The sequence below is a fragment of the Anser brachyrhynchus genome (assembly GCF_964034855.1).
Source record: "Anser brachyrhynchus genome assembly, chromosome: 1".
Classification (NCBI taxonomy): domain Eukaryota; kingdom Metazoa; phylum Chordata; class Aves; order Anseriformes; family Anatidae; genus Anser; species Anser brachyrhynchus.
The window spans coordinates 117,327,684-117,344,790 of NC_137694.1; the positions used below are offsets into that span (position 1 = coordinate 117,327,684).

At 38.0% G+C, this 17,107-nt stretch overlaps 2 protein-coding genes across 5 annotated transcripts in view; one reads left to right on the plus strand and one right to left on the minus strand.

Annotated features, from left to right (window-relative positions):
- DSCAM (DS cell adhesion molecule) overlaps positions 1-17,107 on the minus strand; it is a 473,116-nt gene that overhangs the window by 352,891 nt on the left and 103,118 nt on the right. The window lies entirely within an intron of this gene.
- The window catches only part of LOC308188083 (uncharacterized protein), a 40,920-nt gene that overhangs the window by 8,387 nt on the left and 15,426 nt on the right, over positions 1-17,107 (plus strand). Inside the window, exon 2 of the mRNA XM_080576722.1 lies at positions 1-17,107. This exon is cut by the window's right edge and continues 15,426 nt beyond it. Within this exon, the coding sequence (XP_080432848.1) occupies positions 1-911 (911 nt within the window). The 3' untranslated portion in view covers positions 912-17,107.

Below are 17,107 nucleotides of genomic sequence, written 5' to 3' on the forward strand. Positions count from 1 at the left end.
GACTAGAAGGTGTTTCGAGCAAATTTGCCGACAAAACCAAACTTGGAGGAGTTGTGGACTCAGATGAGGGTGGAAAGGCCTTGCGGAGAGATCTGGACAGATTGGAGAGCTGGGCAGTCACCAACCGCATGAAGTTTAACAAAAGCAAGTGCCGGGTCCTGCACCTGGGACGGAGCAACCCTGGCTATACGTACAGACTGGGCAACGAGACGCTGGAGAGCAGACCCGCAGAGAGGGATCTGGGGGTTGTGGTTGATAGCAAGTTGAATATGATCCAGAAGTGTGCCCTGGCAGCCAGGAGGGCCAACCATATCCTGGGATTCATCAAGCACGGCATTGCTAGTCGGTCGAGGGAAGTGATTGTCCCGCTCTACTCTGCGCTAGTGCGGCCTCACCTCGAGTACTGTGTGCGGTTCTGGGCACCACAGTACAAAAAGGACATTAAACTGTTGGAGAGTGTCCAGAGGAGGGTGACGAAGATGGTGAAGGGCCTAGAGGGGAAGACATATGAGGAGCGGCTGAGGGCACTGGGCCTGTTCAGCCTGGAGAAGAGGAGGCTGAGGGGGGACCTCATCGCGGTCTACAACTTCCTCGCGAGGGGGAGTGGAGAGGCAGGTGACCTATTCTCCGTTATCACCAGTGATAGGACCCACGGGAACGGTGTTAAGCTGAGGCAGGGGAAGTTTAAGCTAGACATCAGGAAGAGGTTCTTCACCGAGAGGGTGGTCGCACACTGGAACAGGCTCCCCAGTGAAGGAGTCACTGCACCAAGCCTGTCTGAATTTAAGAAGAGATTGGTCTGTGCACTTAGTCACATGGCCAAAACTTTTGGGCAGACCTGTGCAGTGCCAGGAGTTGGACTTGATGATCCTTATGGGTCCCTTCCAACTCATGATTCTATGATTTGGTAGTGGTGGTGGTGATGGTGGTGTTTTAAATGTAGAACTGGCAGGATGGGAAAATGTATGTATATAATACAAAGGCATCAATATGACCATCTTAGAAAAAGAACTTATACAGTAACAGCAATGTGCCATGTAAAAGGAAGTTAAAGTTTGCTTTTAGAGTATGAATCTCATTCAAGTTGCATGAGATTTGTGCTGCTCAATTCCTGCACCTGAGTTGCATGCGATAAAACTTAATTTATATTCTAGTGCTGGGGCTCACCAAATAACACACTATGTTTTTATAAAGATAACTTTATGTATCTTTTGAAGTAAAAGGGTACCATATCTTTTTTTTTTTTTTTTTTTTAATACTTCTATCCCATGTAATGCATGCAGCAGAAGTCAGGGAATCCCACTGGCTAGGGAAAAAAAAAAAAAAAAAAAGAAAGGCAGCATAATCTGTTTGATGAATAAACCATCTGGGAAATAAGCAGCCACCGTCTGGTTCCTTTACAAGAATTTCAACAATGTATCTCAGCTTACAAAAATGAAAAAAGCTCACTTTTACTACAGAAGTTATACACACACATTTTATAGTCTCACCACTACAAGCTGTGCTACAAGTCAAACAACTGTTGAGAAAACAAAATGATTCTGTGGCAAATGGACTGCAAGTTATGGTGCACAAATTGAACTTTCAGATTGTTATGCAAAGTTTGTTTTTTTTTTAAGAGCATGAATACTAAAACCAAAGCTAATGCGCTGATAAAGTATGAATTGAAATATACAATCAAAAACTTTGCTTGCAGTACAATAAAATTCTTTGCTAGATAGCTAATGAAAACTTGTTTAGAGACCATTTTAGATTAACTTTCTTTACCTTTTCCGATTGGACTATTTATAAAGATACAGCATCCATAAAGCCTAAATTGAGCCAACCTAATGCAAATGGTGAAATGTGACTGGTCATCTCAATTCTGAATATGTAACAAAATGTTTAAATGACATGAAAATACGAATGAATTTCAGTTTGTTATGGGACAAAATAATAGGACCAGAGAAAACAGGAGATCACCAACCAAGTAACATGTACAAATAATTGTTATTTCCAGGGAAGCAGAGCACAGTTAAATCTTCCTTTACTCTTCTAAGCAAAACTCACATGGACTCACCACAAGTATTTATGAACTGGTTTTTGCTGACTGAGCCAGAACACTAACTTCTTTGCTGAGCAAACTAAACAAATTGTTCCTCCAATATTAAAGCATATATTCCCCTTCCTTGGTTCTGACTCAGCTGTGAGGGAAATATTTTTTCCAGTGACTGAAAAGATAGATGACCAATGTAATTTCACTGCCAACTTCTCTTCTTTCAAAGACTGATCCAAGGTAACGCTATTAAAGCTTTGTTTTATTAATGTTCTGTGACAACTTTCCTTATTAAACACTATCCGTGAAGACTGTCCTGAGGGTATTCAAGTTAAAGGGTATTTGTTTTCCTCTTAAAATTAAAATGAAGTGAATGAGAGGAAAAACATTCCTTAGTTACTTACACATACACTATATGAAGGCAGTTATTAAAAATTGTGGGAAATCCAGAAAGTTCAAGTTCAACACTCCCTCATGGCTTTCCTGTGTGCCAAGATGCCTCTGGCTGCTGGGATTCACTAACCCTCATCCCATGCATGCAGCCAAGCTGTGGTTTTCTCCACTCTTCACAGCGGGGTTTCCTACCCTAAGACCCAATTCCTTAGTCTCAGACCTGCACTGGCCTCTTGGCACTACCCACCGCTACTGTCCCTGCTCTGCATTATGTCCTGCATAAATGCTTCTGCTGCTGTGTGCTGACTCTATTTAAGGATATGAGTAGTCTGAGAAAAAGACATGGTTGGTTGGTTTGTTACATATTCAGGTATTTGGGGTACACCAGTCAGATAAAATGAGCTACCTTACCAAGACATGTTGCGGGCATGTGCAGGAGGCAGCAGGGGGGAATATGCAGAGCAGTCAGAGACCAGTTTTTTGCTGTTTTTTTCTTAGCTACACCATTTTTAATACCCCCACCAAATTAAGGCAAAGGAATGAGGAACAGTTTTTGTTGTTTTAGTTAGTTTTTAAATTACTAACAACCCAAATGAGTAGAAATCCTTCTTGAAGAAGTTCCTATTTTCAAAGCTGTGACTGATGCCCTGGTATGACTTACTGGTTGAAGAGACTGTCATTCTGTTATATTTGTTTCTTCCATTTTATGCTAAGGGATTGCAGGAAACAAAGATATTCCCTCTTGGAATATGTACATGGTTGCAAGGAGTGATACAATGAGCTATTTGGTTTTGCCTTACAACTAAATATGTCAGTTACTGCTAGTCTTAACTTTCAAACTCTGACAATCATCCCAAATAGAAGCTGTAACTGATATATTTCAACATGTGGTAAGAAGATGGTTTGTAAAGGATTTCAATAGTTTTGAGCTCAGACTGTTGCTCATCTCTGCACTGGACTATACCTATTGTATGTAAAAGGAGTGTTTTTTCTGGAAGCTGAAGTGGAAAGACAGTTGAGACCAATCTTGCTTGGCACTATAGATGGATATATCACCTTTTTTTATAGAAACCAACTTATTTCAGCCAAAGTGTGTATGGGAATGAGGGTCACTGTTAGCAGAGAGAGTTTCCAGCACTCAAGAGTAAGTATCCTTGCAAACCAATTACAGTGTTTAAGCAAGAAAAATAGGATGGTATTATGTCTCCCCTGAAGTCAAAGGACATTTACAACTAGCCACTAACCCCACCTTCAGAAATAAAAGGCACTCACCTGCCCTAGTAAGCTGATAGATCTTTTTTTCCCTCATACCTCCTCACATATTTTTTCTCTTACGCTACACGGAGAAACCTCAGAGTTTGACTGTTCCCTTGGACCCTTCCTCCCTTCAGCACTGACCATTGCAGACCTTCACTCCAGTTGAAGGAAGAGCAGGAGGGGATGCTTCTTACTCCTTACACCTCCTTGCTGTCTGACCAGTCACACTGAGTCCAGGGTAATTACTTAGCACAGGCCCATCAGCTGGCTTCAGATATTTTATTAAGAGGAACCAAAGGCTTCTTGCCAGCCTGTAATACAGCTTCTTTAGAAGATGCATATTAGAAATGCACAGAGAAAAAAAGTGAAGTGAGAAGGAAAATGAACCAAAAGAACAAGTTTTACAGTGACTACCACAGGGGAAGGGTAGCAAAGGAAAGCTGTCTTTTTAACTACAATATTTTTTTAATATCAAAAGGGAGTCTGGTAGAGGTGACAAATGTAAAATATGTTCTTCAAGTATAACCATTTAATTGCCTCTCTTTTATAAAGAATTAATCTGCTTGCTTCCCTTGTCTTTTAACATTTTCTTCCATTTTTATCTTCCACCTAGAGCTTTGGTAATGATGAAGAACATAGAGGTTCTAAAAATGTCCGAAGAAATTCATATTTCTTTTATGGCCTGCAAAAATTAGTACATAGGTAAATTTTGCAACAGGTACAGGTAATACTAATAGGCATCACACAAGAGGAACAGGGAGGAGAAAACATTACTTGAAAGAGAGAGTTTTACCAGCAAGACTGGATGAAGGTGAAAGTTAAATTGAAGAGCTGCTACCTTGCCAATTCACTCTTGTAATAACTGTTCTAAAACAGACACCAGTATAACAGCTAATATAAAGTTATTGATGTTACTAATCGTACTTTGTCATATATTGCACCATTGTTCTGCCAGGTTCCTGAAGAAATTTCTGACAAATACAGTACTTACATTTCCCAGCCAGCTAGTAGCATTTTAATATGCCATTCTCTGGAAGAAATGTCAAAAATCTAAGGTATTTTCAAAAACTTGCTTCATTATAAACTAGTCCACTGTCACACACAGGAAGCTTTTCATTCCCCTGTCTGTTTTCAGAAAAGAAAATGAAATAATTAGATATAGGAAATGTAGAACAGAGTCATTTCTCATTCCACTTGTTAGTAGCTACCACTTGCATGACAGGAACAACCAGAGAGATCAGACATGATGGTGGCCAACATTTTCAGGAACATTATCATATTTTGCACCTAGTGATACAAGCTGGCACCCAGCAAGATTTCCAAAATAGCTGAAGGGGTGTTAGCTACTTGTGTCCAATTTATTTAACTACCTATCTAAAGGTCATAAAGAAGACCAGTGGGAAAGATGGGAACTGAGCTCGGATCATCTGAGTTGCTCTGAACCAGATGATGACACTTTCCCCATGATCAGCATTTCACACTACTCACTGCTATAAAATATTACATATTAAAGGTTGCTTTTTTTGTTGTTGTTGTTGTTGTTTTGGTGGTAGTGGTGGTTTTTTGTTTGGAGGGAGGGAGGGAGGGAGGGATTATAAGCATAAGCGTGCTTAGATAAAGAAAAACAACTAGCTACTTTTGTCCTGGAGAACAAAAAGCAACCTGAGCAGAGAGCTTTCCAGCAGGATGAAATAAATTAAGGTCCTTTGTGAAAGGTGAGGCACCTATTCCAGGAAAAGATGAATAAGGTTTCTGCTGACTCACTTGCTGCCTATCAAGACTCAATTATGAGCCCTGTCTCAGAAAAACAATAATTATTATTATTATCATCAGATGTTCTTTCATGGAGATTTTTCATGAAGATATATATATATTTGGCTCATTTGCTCTTCAAGGTTAAAACAGAATAATTGTGGGTAAAGATATAACTTCTCTGGGAAGTACAAACAGAATTTCAGTTACACTTTCTGTGCAAAAGGTTTGGAAGACAAAGTCCGAGTCATGCTCAAATTAAGATTTAATCTTTCACTTCATGGCATCCTCTTCTAAGTTAGAGTGTATTAGAAATGTTCACAGCCATAGGGTTCCAAAGGCTTGTTACCAAAAGTCATCCATACAAGCACCTAACCACTGACTAATTGCCACAGGAGAGCTTGTTTGTGGGGGAAGGAGAAGGAGGAAAATTCTTCTACATGGGTTATGTTGCTTGCAATTAATATAGGAAGGCTGTAGTGAAAATATATATATGTGACACTAAAATTTGGTTTAAATCTCAGACCGGATTTAAAGCAGATTAAGGAAGTGAGGTACCATACCCTTTTTAGGCCATAACAGAAAAAATGAAAGCAAGGTGGTATTCTTAAATCAGCAAAGCCACACAGAAGTTATTTATTTGATATCACTGAATTACTTACATTGTTCTCTGTCTAACATGGGCACATTAATGTCTTACCTGGTAAACATGGTATGTCTGGGCATAAGCCACTGCCATATTAATTAGTAGGGATAAATACAAATAGGTTCATGAAGAAACATAACGATAGCCAAGCTAAAGAAAACCCATTTTAAAGGGCAAAGTGTATTTTATATTTTACACAGTGCTCTGGATAAGTAGAAAGGGTAATATTAAACATGTTGAACTGAGAAAGTATTCTTTGCTTCAAAGGCAATGGGTTCCTGGTAAATTGAACAGAGACTAGATTAACAGAGACTAGATTACATAGCTGGGGACTCAGCTGAGTAGTCCATAGATTTGGAAAAATTGTCTTTCTTTTGATTATTGATGTACATGGCTGATTTAATAAGAAGACTCTGGATGATGCATAGAATTGGAGCCTCCATGTACTCCCTATTCAGTACAGAATAAATCAGCTTTCAAACGTGCTTCATATGGAAAGAGTTGAGTAAGACAGACAAGGTTAACTGTGGGAAAAAAAGGGCCAACTATCAGGTAAATAATGTATACTGACTGAACTGATGGTAGAAAATAAGAGTGTTGTGGATTTATGGGTGAATTTATATGAGTATTTGTCAGTGAGAGTGAATCTGGTTGACTTCCCAGAAATACCAAAGTACAAATAGGCGATCTGTTAAACTATTCTGCTAATATTAATATCTCATCAGGGATGATTATTTCTGATAACATTATCCTATGCACTGCAAAAGGAAAAACAGAAAGGAGCAAGTACCACGTATGCATACATAGGGAGAGCCAAGCCCCTTCCTCCAACAAGGCATGGTCCAAAATTTTATGTGATAAAATCAACCCATTATGCACTCTCATGACATATCTTCCCAAGAGTCCCAAGTCATGTCCTTCAGCCAGTGCACCTTATTCTCTTCCTACTGCACACTGACACTGCATCACTCCAAAGAAGGCCCCTAGCTCCAGGACCATCCTTCCCACATCTTCCTTACATTTCTCAGAGAAAAGACTCCCTCCCACCCATTTTCCTTGGTATCTTTCATCCCTTGCCATCATTAAATTATCTCAACACCAGTACCACAATGGCAGCAGAGAAGGGAAGGCACAGACTGATCATTAGTCCACGTTTCAGTGGCCTGTGAGCCATTGCCCCCACCCCTGCCCAGCCCATTGTGTTTGGCATAATACCGTTCTTTCTGACACCAATGACAATCTTCACTGTCTCGAATGACAAACAGCCAGCCTTATGAAGCTGTTTGTGTTAACAACTCGGCAAACATCAGTTTTCTCTAGAAGGTGGTAGCCATTTTTTCCATCATAAAGTCCAAGAAAACAGTGGTGTAATCAAAGCACCTATAAATACCAAAAAAATTTTATCTCTCTGGCCAATGCTACATCTTCAAGAAGTTGCATTTTGTTCAGGCAGTTGTTTTTAGACACATATTTTCAAGACCCTTGTCAGACCTTTTCTATTAATATATCTTATCATGAACATCATAAAACATCAGATGCAGTTACGGTTCTAGTGGTGGCCATCTGAAGAGCAGAAAACGTTGTCATTTAAGCCTATCAATTAAATGTTACTGAACCCCCACTGGCACGTGAACTTTCAGCTTAGACTTTATATTTAAGCTATTATATTTAAGCTATTATATTATATCTGCAGGCAATTCAGGAAAAAAAAAAGTTTAAATCACTTCAGAGATTTGTTAGGGTTGTAACCAGATTATAGAAGTTATTCAATATCAAATTCCATTGCAATGTGTTGAGAACATGGCAGAGTGGAAGTACGGTCATGAATAAATTGAAAGGAAAACTACTTGTTGCCTGATCAGAGTTACTGCAAAACATCTATGAAAGCTATATAGTCCTGTCCACGTAGATTTCAAATACGTTTGGAAAACTCCACAAGAACATCTCCTTTTAGTCTGAGAGTTACTCTTTACCAGTCTAAGCCTTATTTTTGAAAAGCTAAGCTGTCTCCAAGCTGTTCCAAACCTGCTCATTCAAACTCTTCCATTCTGATGGATACTTAGGTCTATGTGATATTAAACTTTGCCCCCTTCCATCCAAGGAAGAAGGAAAACAACATCATTCATGGACCCAAGGTGTCTCGTTCACATACCAAGTCTTGTAATAGAACTCTGCACATTTACATGCTGAATTTAATAAGTATCAGGAAATCAGGAACATTCTAGACCTAAACTACCTGGGTGGCCTAGAATTTTAGCATGAACAACAAAATCTTTTGAAATAAATGTTAGAATTTGTATACTGTAGCAATCACTTTTAAGCTCACTTGCCTATTCTTTTGGGGGTGAAATGTCTGCTTTCTTTAGGCCTTCACACACCCACACATACACAAAAAAAAAAAAAGCAATACCAGCAACATATGGAAAATATCTTCACTAAGCTGCAGATTGATAAACTAACTCAGCAGGCATGAGGTCAGACTGTCAGACCAACATTTTTTATTTATTTTTATTTTCACTGCTATTCTGAACTTTATACACAACTACTAACCATCTAAACTACTTAGATCAAACATGGGCCACTGTGTCATATTCTCATGCTATTGGTCACCTGGAACCAAAACCAACACTTTATGTATTTACGTATGAACAGAGTATATATCACTCATTCCATATGGCTGAAGAATTCTAACTGGAAACCTTGCCACCTTATAAACCACAGAAAATCACTTGATCATACCCAAACAAGAAATTGGAAGTCTTAACGTTTCCTCATTTTATTTTAATTACTTTTGTTTTCACTGTTTCACAGGCTGAAGTCTATGCATCCCATTTATCTCTTAGCAACACCACCAGTCTCTTCAGCTCCCCAGCCAACTTGACACCACTGCATTTCCATCTTTTTTTCCACAAGATTTCTAGACACTCCCTGGTGTGCATTGAGCAAAAAGCTATTGTCACTTACCCCTATCAGTCACAGGGCTGTCAAACAAGCTGGAGCTGCATTTTATTTCATTTTATTTTAAATACCTCCTCAAGCTGACAAGATTGAACTAAATTGCATTATTATGTACTTCAGTGCAAAAAGATGGCCTGAACAATTCCTACAGTTTCCTATACACACTTTTTCAGAGAACAGGACAGTTTATTTTTATAGTATCTCTACCATCAATTGGCTGTATCTTTCTTCTGGCACGATCGCTTCAGGAAAGCTAATTGTGATATTAAACGTAATCTTTTTGCCTGTCTGTCCTCAGGGGAAAAGAAAAGTTAGGAATGAAGCATGGGATTACAATCAAGCCTGACACATGTACAGAGCATGACCTTCTCTGAGCTCACTGATATTGCGGCTACCCAAAACAAGGAGAGATGGCAAAGTTAAAATGCAAACAAACATTAAGAAACATGCTTGATGTATGACCCCAAGTGAGAAAAGGAAAATTTTCTTACTTTTGTTTGTTTGTTTTCTGAAGAGAACAAAATTATTACTTTCCCAAGAAGACACAGTAAATTAAATGCAGGTCTGTAGAACATTGTATTCTGTAACATTCTGCACAGTTCATTCTGTGTTCTGACTTAAATGTAGCAATTATTGTCTGAAAAGGATATTTTCAGAAATAAGCAGCACTTCTGAAATCCAGTTTGGAATTTACCTTGAGAGGAGCTTAATGAGTTGAACAGTCGCAGCTCCACCCCTCCAGAGCACCAGTTCATATCAGAAAAAAAATACTGTTTTTAATATAGCGTGACATATTGGACAATCTCTTCTCTACAGAGCTTTTTTTACAGCTGACATGGATAATATATCAAAATCAGTCCTTGAGAAGTTGCTCATTCTAGGACAGAAATAAGGCTATTATTTTGAAATTACGTTTTTGCACAATTTATGCCTCTTGCCATGCTTGGCCAATGAACAAACAAATGGTTACACAGAAGCAAATATTCTCACTCATGGAGGAAGGTGGGAAGACTGGAGAGAAGGAGGGGGAGGGGAAAAAGGAATGTCTTACAGCAAACAACATGCACAGAAGCGAATATACTAATTGATGGGAGAGTGATTCAGCTTTTTTTTTCTTCAGTGTACACTTCTATATTAAACTGACGCTGCATTTTAAGTTTTTTAACAATATCTTTCCTATTGCATGACAAAATGGTTTTCATGTTCAGTACCCTGGACAGCACACTATTATTTCTTTATTTATTCTTTTTTAAGAGAGACTTCTTTTTTAACTGATCTGAAATAATCATCAGTCTCAATATAGCTCATATTTTTACCCTGGTGATCCAAGCTCATAATTTCTTGTTGTGCTAGAGCACATCTTTCTGCAAGTCATTACAGCTTGATATAAATGCTAAGTTTTAAAGGACTGTTTTCATTGTTAAAACTTTGCATTTATTCTCACTCACATTGTTAACTAGCTTCAGCCTTTGCATTTTATCCTCACAGACCTTCTAGCTATTGGTATTACTCACCATCTCTGAATAAATAATTTCTATCTAGATAATCAATAAGAAGCTGAAGAGGAAACTCCTTCAGTTTCTCCTTTTGGGGCAGTTTTTCAGAACCCAAATCATTTACTAAACTCTCTCAAAGAGTTCACCATCCAGAATATGAAATTCAGCTGCATTTGTCACTGAATCTAAATACCAAATATTATCATCTTCTCTCTACTTAGTATTCACTTTTTCTCATGGCAGCTTAATTGTTTCACCACACTAGTGCAGGCCAAATTACACGCACACACCATCCCAAAGCACCTTCCTCAAGTAAGACCCCATTCCAGCCCATATGCACATTCTTTGCTTCTAACATGACTTCTGTTCTGTTATGTTAAAACAGCCAAAGTGTTCAAAGAAGCCTATTTTATTGAGAAAAACGTAGTTGTTAAGCATAATTTGGATCACCACTCTTAATCCTTTCTCTAAATGTTTGTTAGGTGGCTAGTAGCATTGGCAAGTCTTCAACAGCTTCCATTCATTGGGCTATCCTAAGACACAGAGTAGGAAACAGACATCTGAACTCTTCCCCTCCCTTCTTGACTCTTACAGTTGTTTTCACAGCCTCGTGTTCAGTTATCTTAAAACAGCCAAATGATGGAGAAATATTGCCATGCTCCAACCCTAGTTTGGAGCCAATGCTGACTTTCTTCTAGGTCACTCTTGTGCACAATATGTCCTATATTATCAAGTGCCACCCTGTCTGAACAAGATTTCCTGCCTTCACTGCCTAGCATGTAGGCTCTCAAGATGAGATACTTTTTAGCAAGAACTATTTCATGTTTCCTTCCAGGTGATAAATATATTGACAGACACTGAGCCAAGAAGAGACTCACGGTACTTATTACTTTTGAAGCATATTATGTGGCCTGGGGTGGTTTTTCAAAACTATTTTAGAAAGTTCTGTGTAGTTTCTGTCTGCTGATAAATGTTTTAATCACTTTTGTGACAGTAAGTTAATTACTTAATGTTACAGTCCATTATCATAGTACTTCTTGTCTAGCATATTTTTGAATCTTAAAACAATTTTAAAAGAAAGAGTGAGATCAGGTTTTCTGACAAGACCTAGTTTTATAAAACTGAAAATTATGTTGCCATCTTTCAGGGATTTTTTTTTTCCTCCAAATCCCAGATCAGCCTTTCTGTGATTCTGAATGGAATTGGTGCTTGGCTAATACATTTTGAAATAGCATGAAATTAATGTTCTGTACTATATTTTGAGGGAATAAGTAAATCTGATTAGCATGAGACCTCCCTATCATACGCCAAAATTGCATACTGATGAAAGCTAAAACTATATGTGGAATATAAACCAGATGAAAGTTATAAAACTGATCTGCAAGTTATTCTGAAACATATATAATTATCTCTTAACAAGTTATATCAATACTTTGAGTCAGAAATATTATTGGAAAAAAAAAAATAAAAAGGAGGCAAGAGGGTGGGAAAGATTCCTTATTTATTATGCTAGATAACTCTAGAAGTTTAAAGACAATTTCTGAAGGTCATGTTTTGAAGTCACTAATTCTATATGGAAAAGCAGAATAAAAATTTCTACAATTCCAATTCCATCAATATATACAACATCCTTTTTAAAAATTGTGTGTAGGTATGTACACTTTTTAAAAATGTAACTGTTCCTTTTTTTTAATGTTATACAGTATTTTCAGCCTATTTCTCAATGCTTTTCTTCTTTATTGTTATATTTTCCTTTGAAGTTTTTAAAATTTTGTAGAAGGAAAATACTTTTTGTTGTTTTGTTTTTCCTATGACAACTTGATACCATGCATGCTTTTGCTTGAGATTTAATTCACTCCTGTGCAGAGGATAAATTTATGCTCCACATATTCAGAAATGTCCCAGGAAGTATATTTTGAGTTTTCCAATATAATCCCTACTTGCACGATACTGCTGCCTAAAAGCTAGCTGAGAATGGCATCACTTGCACTGCGTGGTGTAGACATGTAATTAAAGCCAGTACCTGCTGTGAAAATCTTACGCTGTTTTACAAATAAATAAATAAGGAAATAGAGAAAGAACATGAGGTGGAACCTGCTCAAAGGCAAAAAGATATAAAGGGCCCCAGTCCAAGTCAACCATACAGAAAGTCAGAAATAGTCCTATAAATTCAATCAGGGCTCAAAACTTAGAGTCCATGGCTTTGTTCAGTAGACTACACTATCTATTTTTATAGGCTTTATTAAATTCCAAACTCTTTCTAAAGTTGTAAGTAAAATGATTTTCAGATATTGGTCAACCCTTTCCTCCCTTTTCCCACCCCACTGTCTGCTAAACAACCATTGCAGTCTATGTAGGCTTAAAAAATAAAAAACAAAAATTAGCCAGTACGTACTCTGCATTTCTTGAGAATTTTGATGGTGTTACAATTTAGTGAAAGTGACATGATAATGGGTTACAGTGAGATGAGAAAATCTTACTGCTAAACCTAACTGTAGGACACCATGGGAATACTACATGAATCTTCATATTCATGAAGCTTAATTATAGCAAAATAGCCAATCTGTAAAATACAGCTACATTCAAGTACTGATTTCAAGACTAAAACATGAAGAAAGAGAAAATGTTTCCCAAGAGATGCCTCTAAGAGATGTGCAGAGACACGAATGTAAGCAAAAAAAAAAAAAAGATCAACAGGTATTATACATGGAAGAAATAGAGCAGAAGCCAAGGAAAAAATTAACATACCTTTGGGAATTAAGAGAGTTTTTAAAGAAAAATTATGGTAGCAGAGGTCTACAGCAACTGTAAGGTATGTTATCTGGCTATCAAAACAAACAAACAAGGTAAAGCACTGTTGTGCTTTAGAACCAGCAGGCAGCTCAGCACCACACAGCTACTTGATCACTATCCCCAGGTGGGATAAGAGAGAGTTAAAAGTGTGAAAACTCATGGATTGAAATAAAGATGGTTTTCTAGGTAAAGCAAAAGCTGTGCATGCAAGCAACGCAAAACAAGGAATTAATTCACTATTTTGCATCGGCAGGTAGGCTCATCTCGTGTAACAGTTCCTTGGTAAGACAAACACCATCACTTTGAACACCCCCCTTCTTCCTCCTTCTTTACCCCAGCTTTTATTGCTGAGGATGACGCCACATAGTATGGGACATCTTCTTGTCAGTCTGGGCCAGCTGCCCTGGCTGTGTCCCCTCCAGCTTCTGGTGCACCCCCAGCCTCTTTGTTGGCACGGCAGCATGAGAAGCAGAAAAGCCTTTGGCTCAGTGTAAGCACTGCTTTGCAACAGCTAAAAACATTGGTGTATTATCACTGCTATTCCCATCAAAAATCCACAACATAGGATTATGTGAGCCTTTATGAAGAAAAGTAACACTGTCCTAGCCAAAAACAATGACAAGCACAAAACAGAAAGATTGCAAAGCATTAGGGGTCAAAGAACACGTTTCTTTGCCAAGAATAATAGTAAATGGGCCCAAGCTACTCTCAAGTCAAATTTACTAAAATGGTGGTCAAGCAGGGCACATTATGTCATTCCTGGAGATTCATCCTTTTTTTGCTATTGCTTCAGAGGCTGCCAATGTTAAGACATGAGACAGAAATTAATGTGAAGGGGAATTGTATGAAAGTCCTGGGTTGGCTGCGTCATCTCAGCCTGAGGACAGAATGATTAAACCAGGTGTGTAGCTCATTGCCAGTATATAGGGTACAGAAGGGTGGGAGCAGAATGAGTATTCCTCTCATTTGCCTCTGAAGACCTTGGAAACAGAGGTGACAAGGCGTAGGTTGGAGACTTGCGTGGGGAAGGAGTAACGCAAAGCCATATTGAGTTTGCACTGTGATTAGGAAGGGCAGGAAGTTTAGTCCAGGATCTAGGCACTGGATCTATGTAAACAACATAGTGAAACAAAGTTGAGACATAAATGTCAACATGAGCCAAACCTTTCAGCTAAAGGTGGCCAAATACTCATGGTATTGAAGAGTACTTGAATATCTACACTCAACCCATGAAAATTTCAATGGATAAAGATAGATGATAACAAAATATCCTGAAGAGCAGTTGCAGGAAGAATTTTGGGAAGGCAGACGTGATACCTCTTCCTTTGACCCAAAGCTGGACAACGTCCTTGGAGGATGATAAGAAATAATATTACCCTGTAGCACCCTCTCCCTTTCAGATGGACCAGAACATTATCACTATACAAGTAATTTCAAGGGAATGTCACAAATGTCACTTGGTGAGGATGTACAGTTATATGCAAGGGTTCGCTACTGGTCCAAAAGGTTCAGGCTCAGTTTCTCCACAGGGAAAGGGAAAGGGAAAGTCTTGTCTAATTCTAACTGCATGAATCATACTTTACCTGACAGTAAATGTTTTTCAGAAGTAAATTTCTAAATAATCTTTTCAAGGCTCTTCTGATCCTAGAAAGGGACAGGGACTGTAAGATTTGAATCTGCACTGCATTAGACTGTAGTTAACAAACTGAATTTGGTGTTCCTCTATGGAACTATTTCCACCTTACTTGTTTTGAAGTTTGCAGCTCTTCACCCACCTTCCCAAGCAAACCCTTCAGGCAGGTTAACTTAAAAGTAATTGTCTTCCCCAAAACTAAGATATATTTAGAGGTAGTTTTCTATTCCTATGAATACCACTCAAACCTTCTTATTTAGAATGTATCTAATACTCTATTCCTTATATTATTATAGATTAGGCAATTTCAGAAAAGAATTACATATCAGATCACATCTTTCAATGAGGAAAAAAAAAAAAAAAAGGCCAACACATCAGAGGAACAGCTTGCAAGAACTAGCCATAAATCCTATAATTTCAGAAGAGACTGGCACTCTGTCCAGTAAGATTTAGCTGTTGGCAAGGTATCTCTGAAGTGCATCCTTATGGTCTCCCATTTCAACATCAACAGGAACAAGAAAGTGGAAGGTTAGTGCTGGGGGAAAAAAAATAAAAATAAAAATTAAAAAAAAGGAAAAAGAAAAGGCAGAGGAAAGCAGGTCTTTCCCTGAGGATAATGTTTTCTCTAATTTAAAATACAAAACATATACCACGTTGTCAGTAATTCTTAAAATATAACAGTAGTGATATATGGGAGAAAATAATGTGTCATCTTAGAGTTAGCGCTAGCAGGAGTAGAAGAATGGTTCCACAGTCAAAAAGAAGAAACTCGATCTCAGCATTGACCTGTTTAGTAAACCTTGCTTTCTACTGTGAGCAATGACTTTTTTTCTAATGAAACACAACTCCTTTTAGCCTTCCTACACACATACCAAATAAATAAATCAAAAAATAAAAAAGTACCTCCTAGATGAAGACAGATTTTGTTGCACAAAGATCTGAAGAACTGCCTTCACTAAAATTTCAGAGATTTAAAAGCTCAAAGGTGTTCCTATATTTCTTAGTTTATATTTGCACTTAGTAGTAAACATAAGGCCGGAGTGATAGTTGTTTTAATGAATTCATGATTTTTTATCTTTTCATGAATATTTCTGAAGATACATAATTGCAATGCAGGAACAATGCTCAGAGAAGTCTGTCAAATTTAAGTCTGTAAGCACATTCCTTAATGTCTGTACCTGTATACCGTTGTCACTGTCTCTATCAAAGCAAACAGAATTGATAAAATTTGACATCCGCACTTCATTTGGCATCCACACTTCATTTTAAAAAGAGATTTTCAAGATGTCTTAAGGCCATCTGCATTATTAACCTTTGCATATCTATTACACAGTGGTGATCATACCACAGTAGTCTACTTAACTCACATTGGTATAATTTTAAGCATAAAGATAAGAATTTCTTAAGTCAGAAATGAGAGATCAAATAACTGCCTACAATTACAGCAGTGAAGCAGGAGATTTTATAAAGCAAAGAAAATATTGAATTTTGTGAAGGCAATTTTTTTATTTTTTACTTTTTATTTTTTTAAAGATTGAATGCACTAAAATGCCCACCCTCTGTCCATCCACTCTGTGTGGGAGCACAGCCTTTAGAATTACAGTTAATTACTTGTGACTACATGTCACCTGCCATTTTAGCAAACTACAAAGTCAGTGCTCTCTCCATCTGGAGACCTTTTCATTCCAAAGCTAATCAAATGCATAGTTTGCATAGTTTGCAGTCATGAGAATTTACTTCTTACTGTCTCACTGCAGATACTTTCTCTAATGCCTTCTCCCCTTGCATTAAACTCAACTTTCTCCAATCAGCATCCTGCAACACCCCTCATGCAAAGCTGAGGGCTAGTACTCCTGCTTTTTCTCCTTACTAGATACCTTCAAGTCAAATACCACGATCATCTTGCAGGAGCGCTGTCCTCCTTTGGGCTCTGCAATTCCTTTTTGCCCTCATCCCTGCTTCCATACATCCTTCAGAGATTCCTCCTCAGACTGATGAACACAGAGGTTCACCCAAAAGTCTCCTTTTGGTGATCATTCACTCTTCTTCTTGAAACTTAAACTGCAAACACAATGTTTGAACTGCTCATTTAATGCAAGAAGCAACACACTGCAATCTGCAGTCAGACCTAGCTAATACGCTCA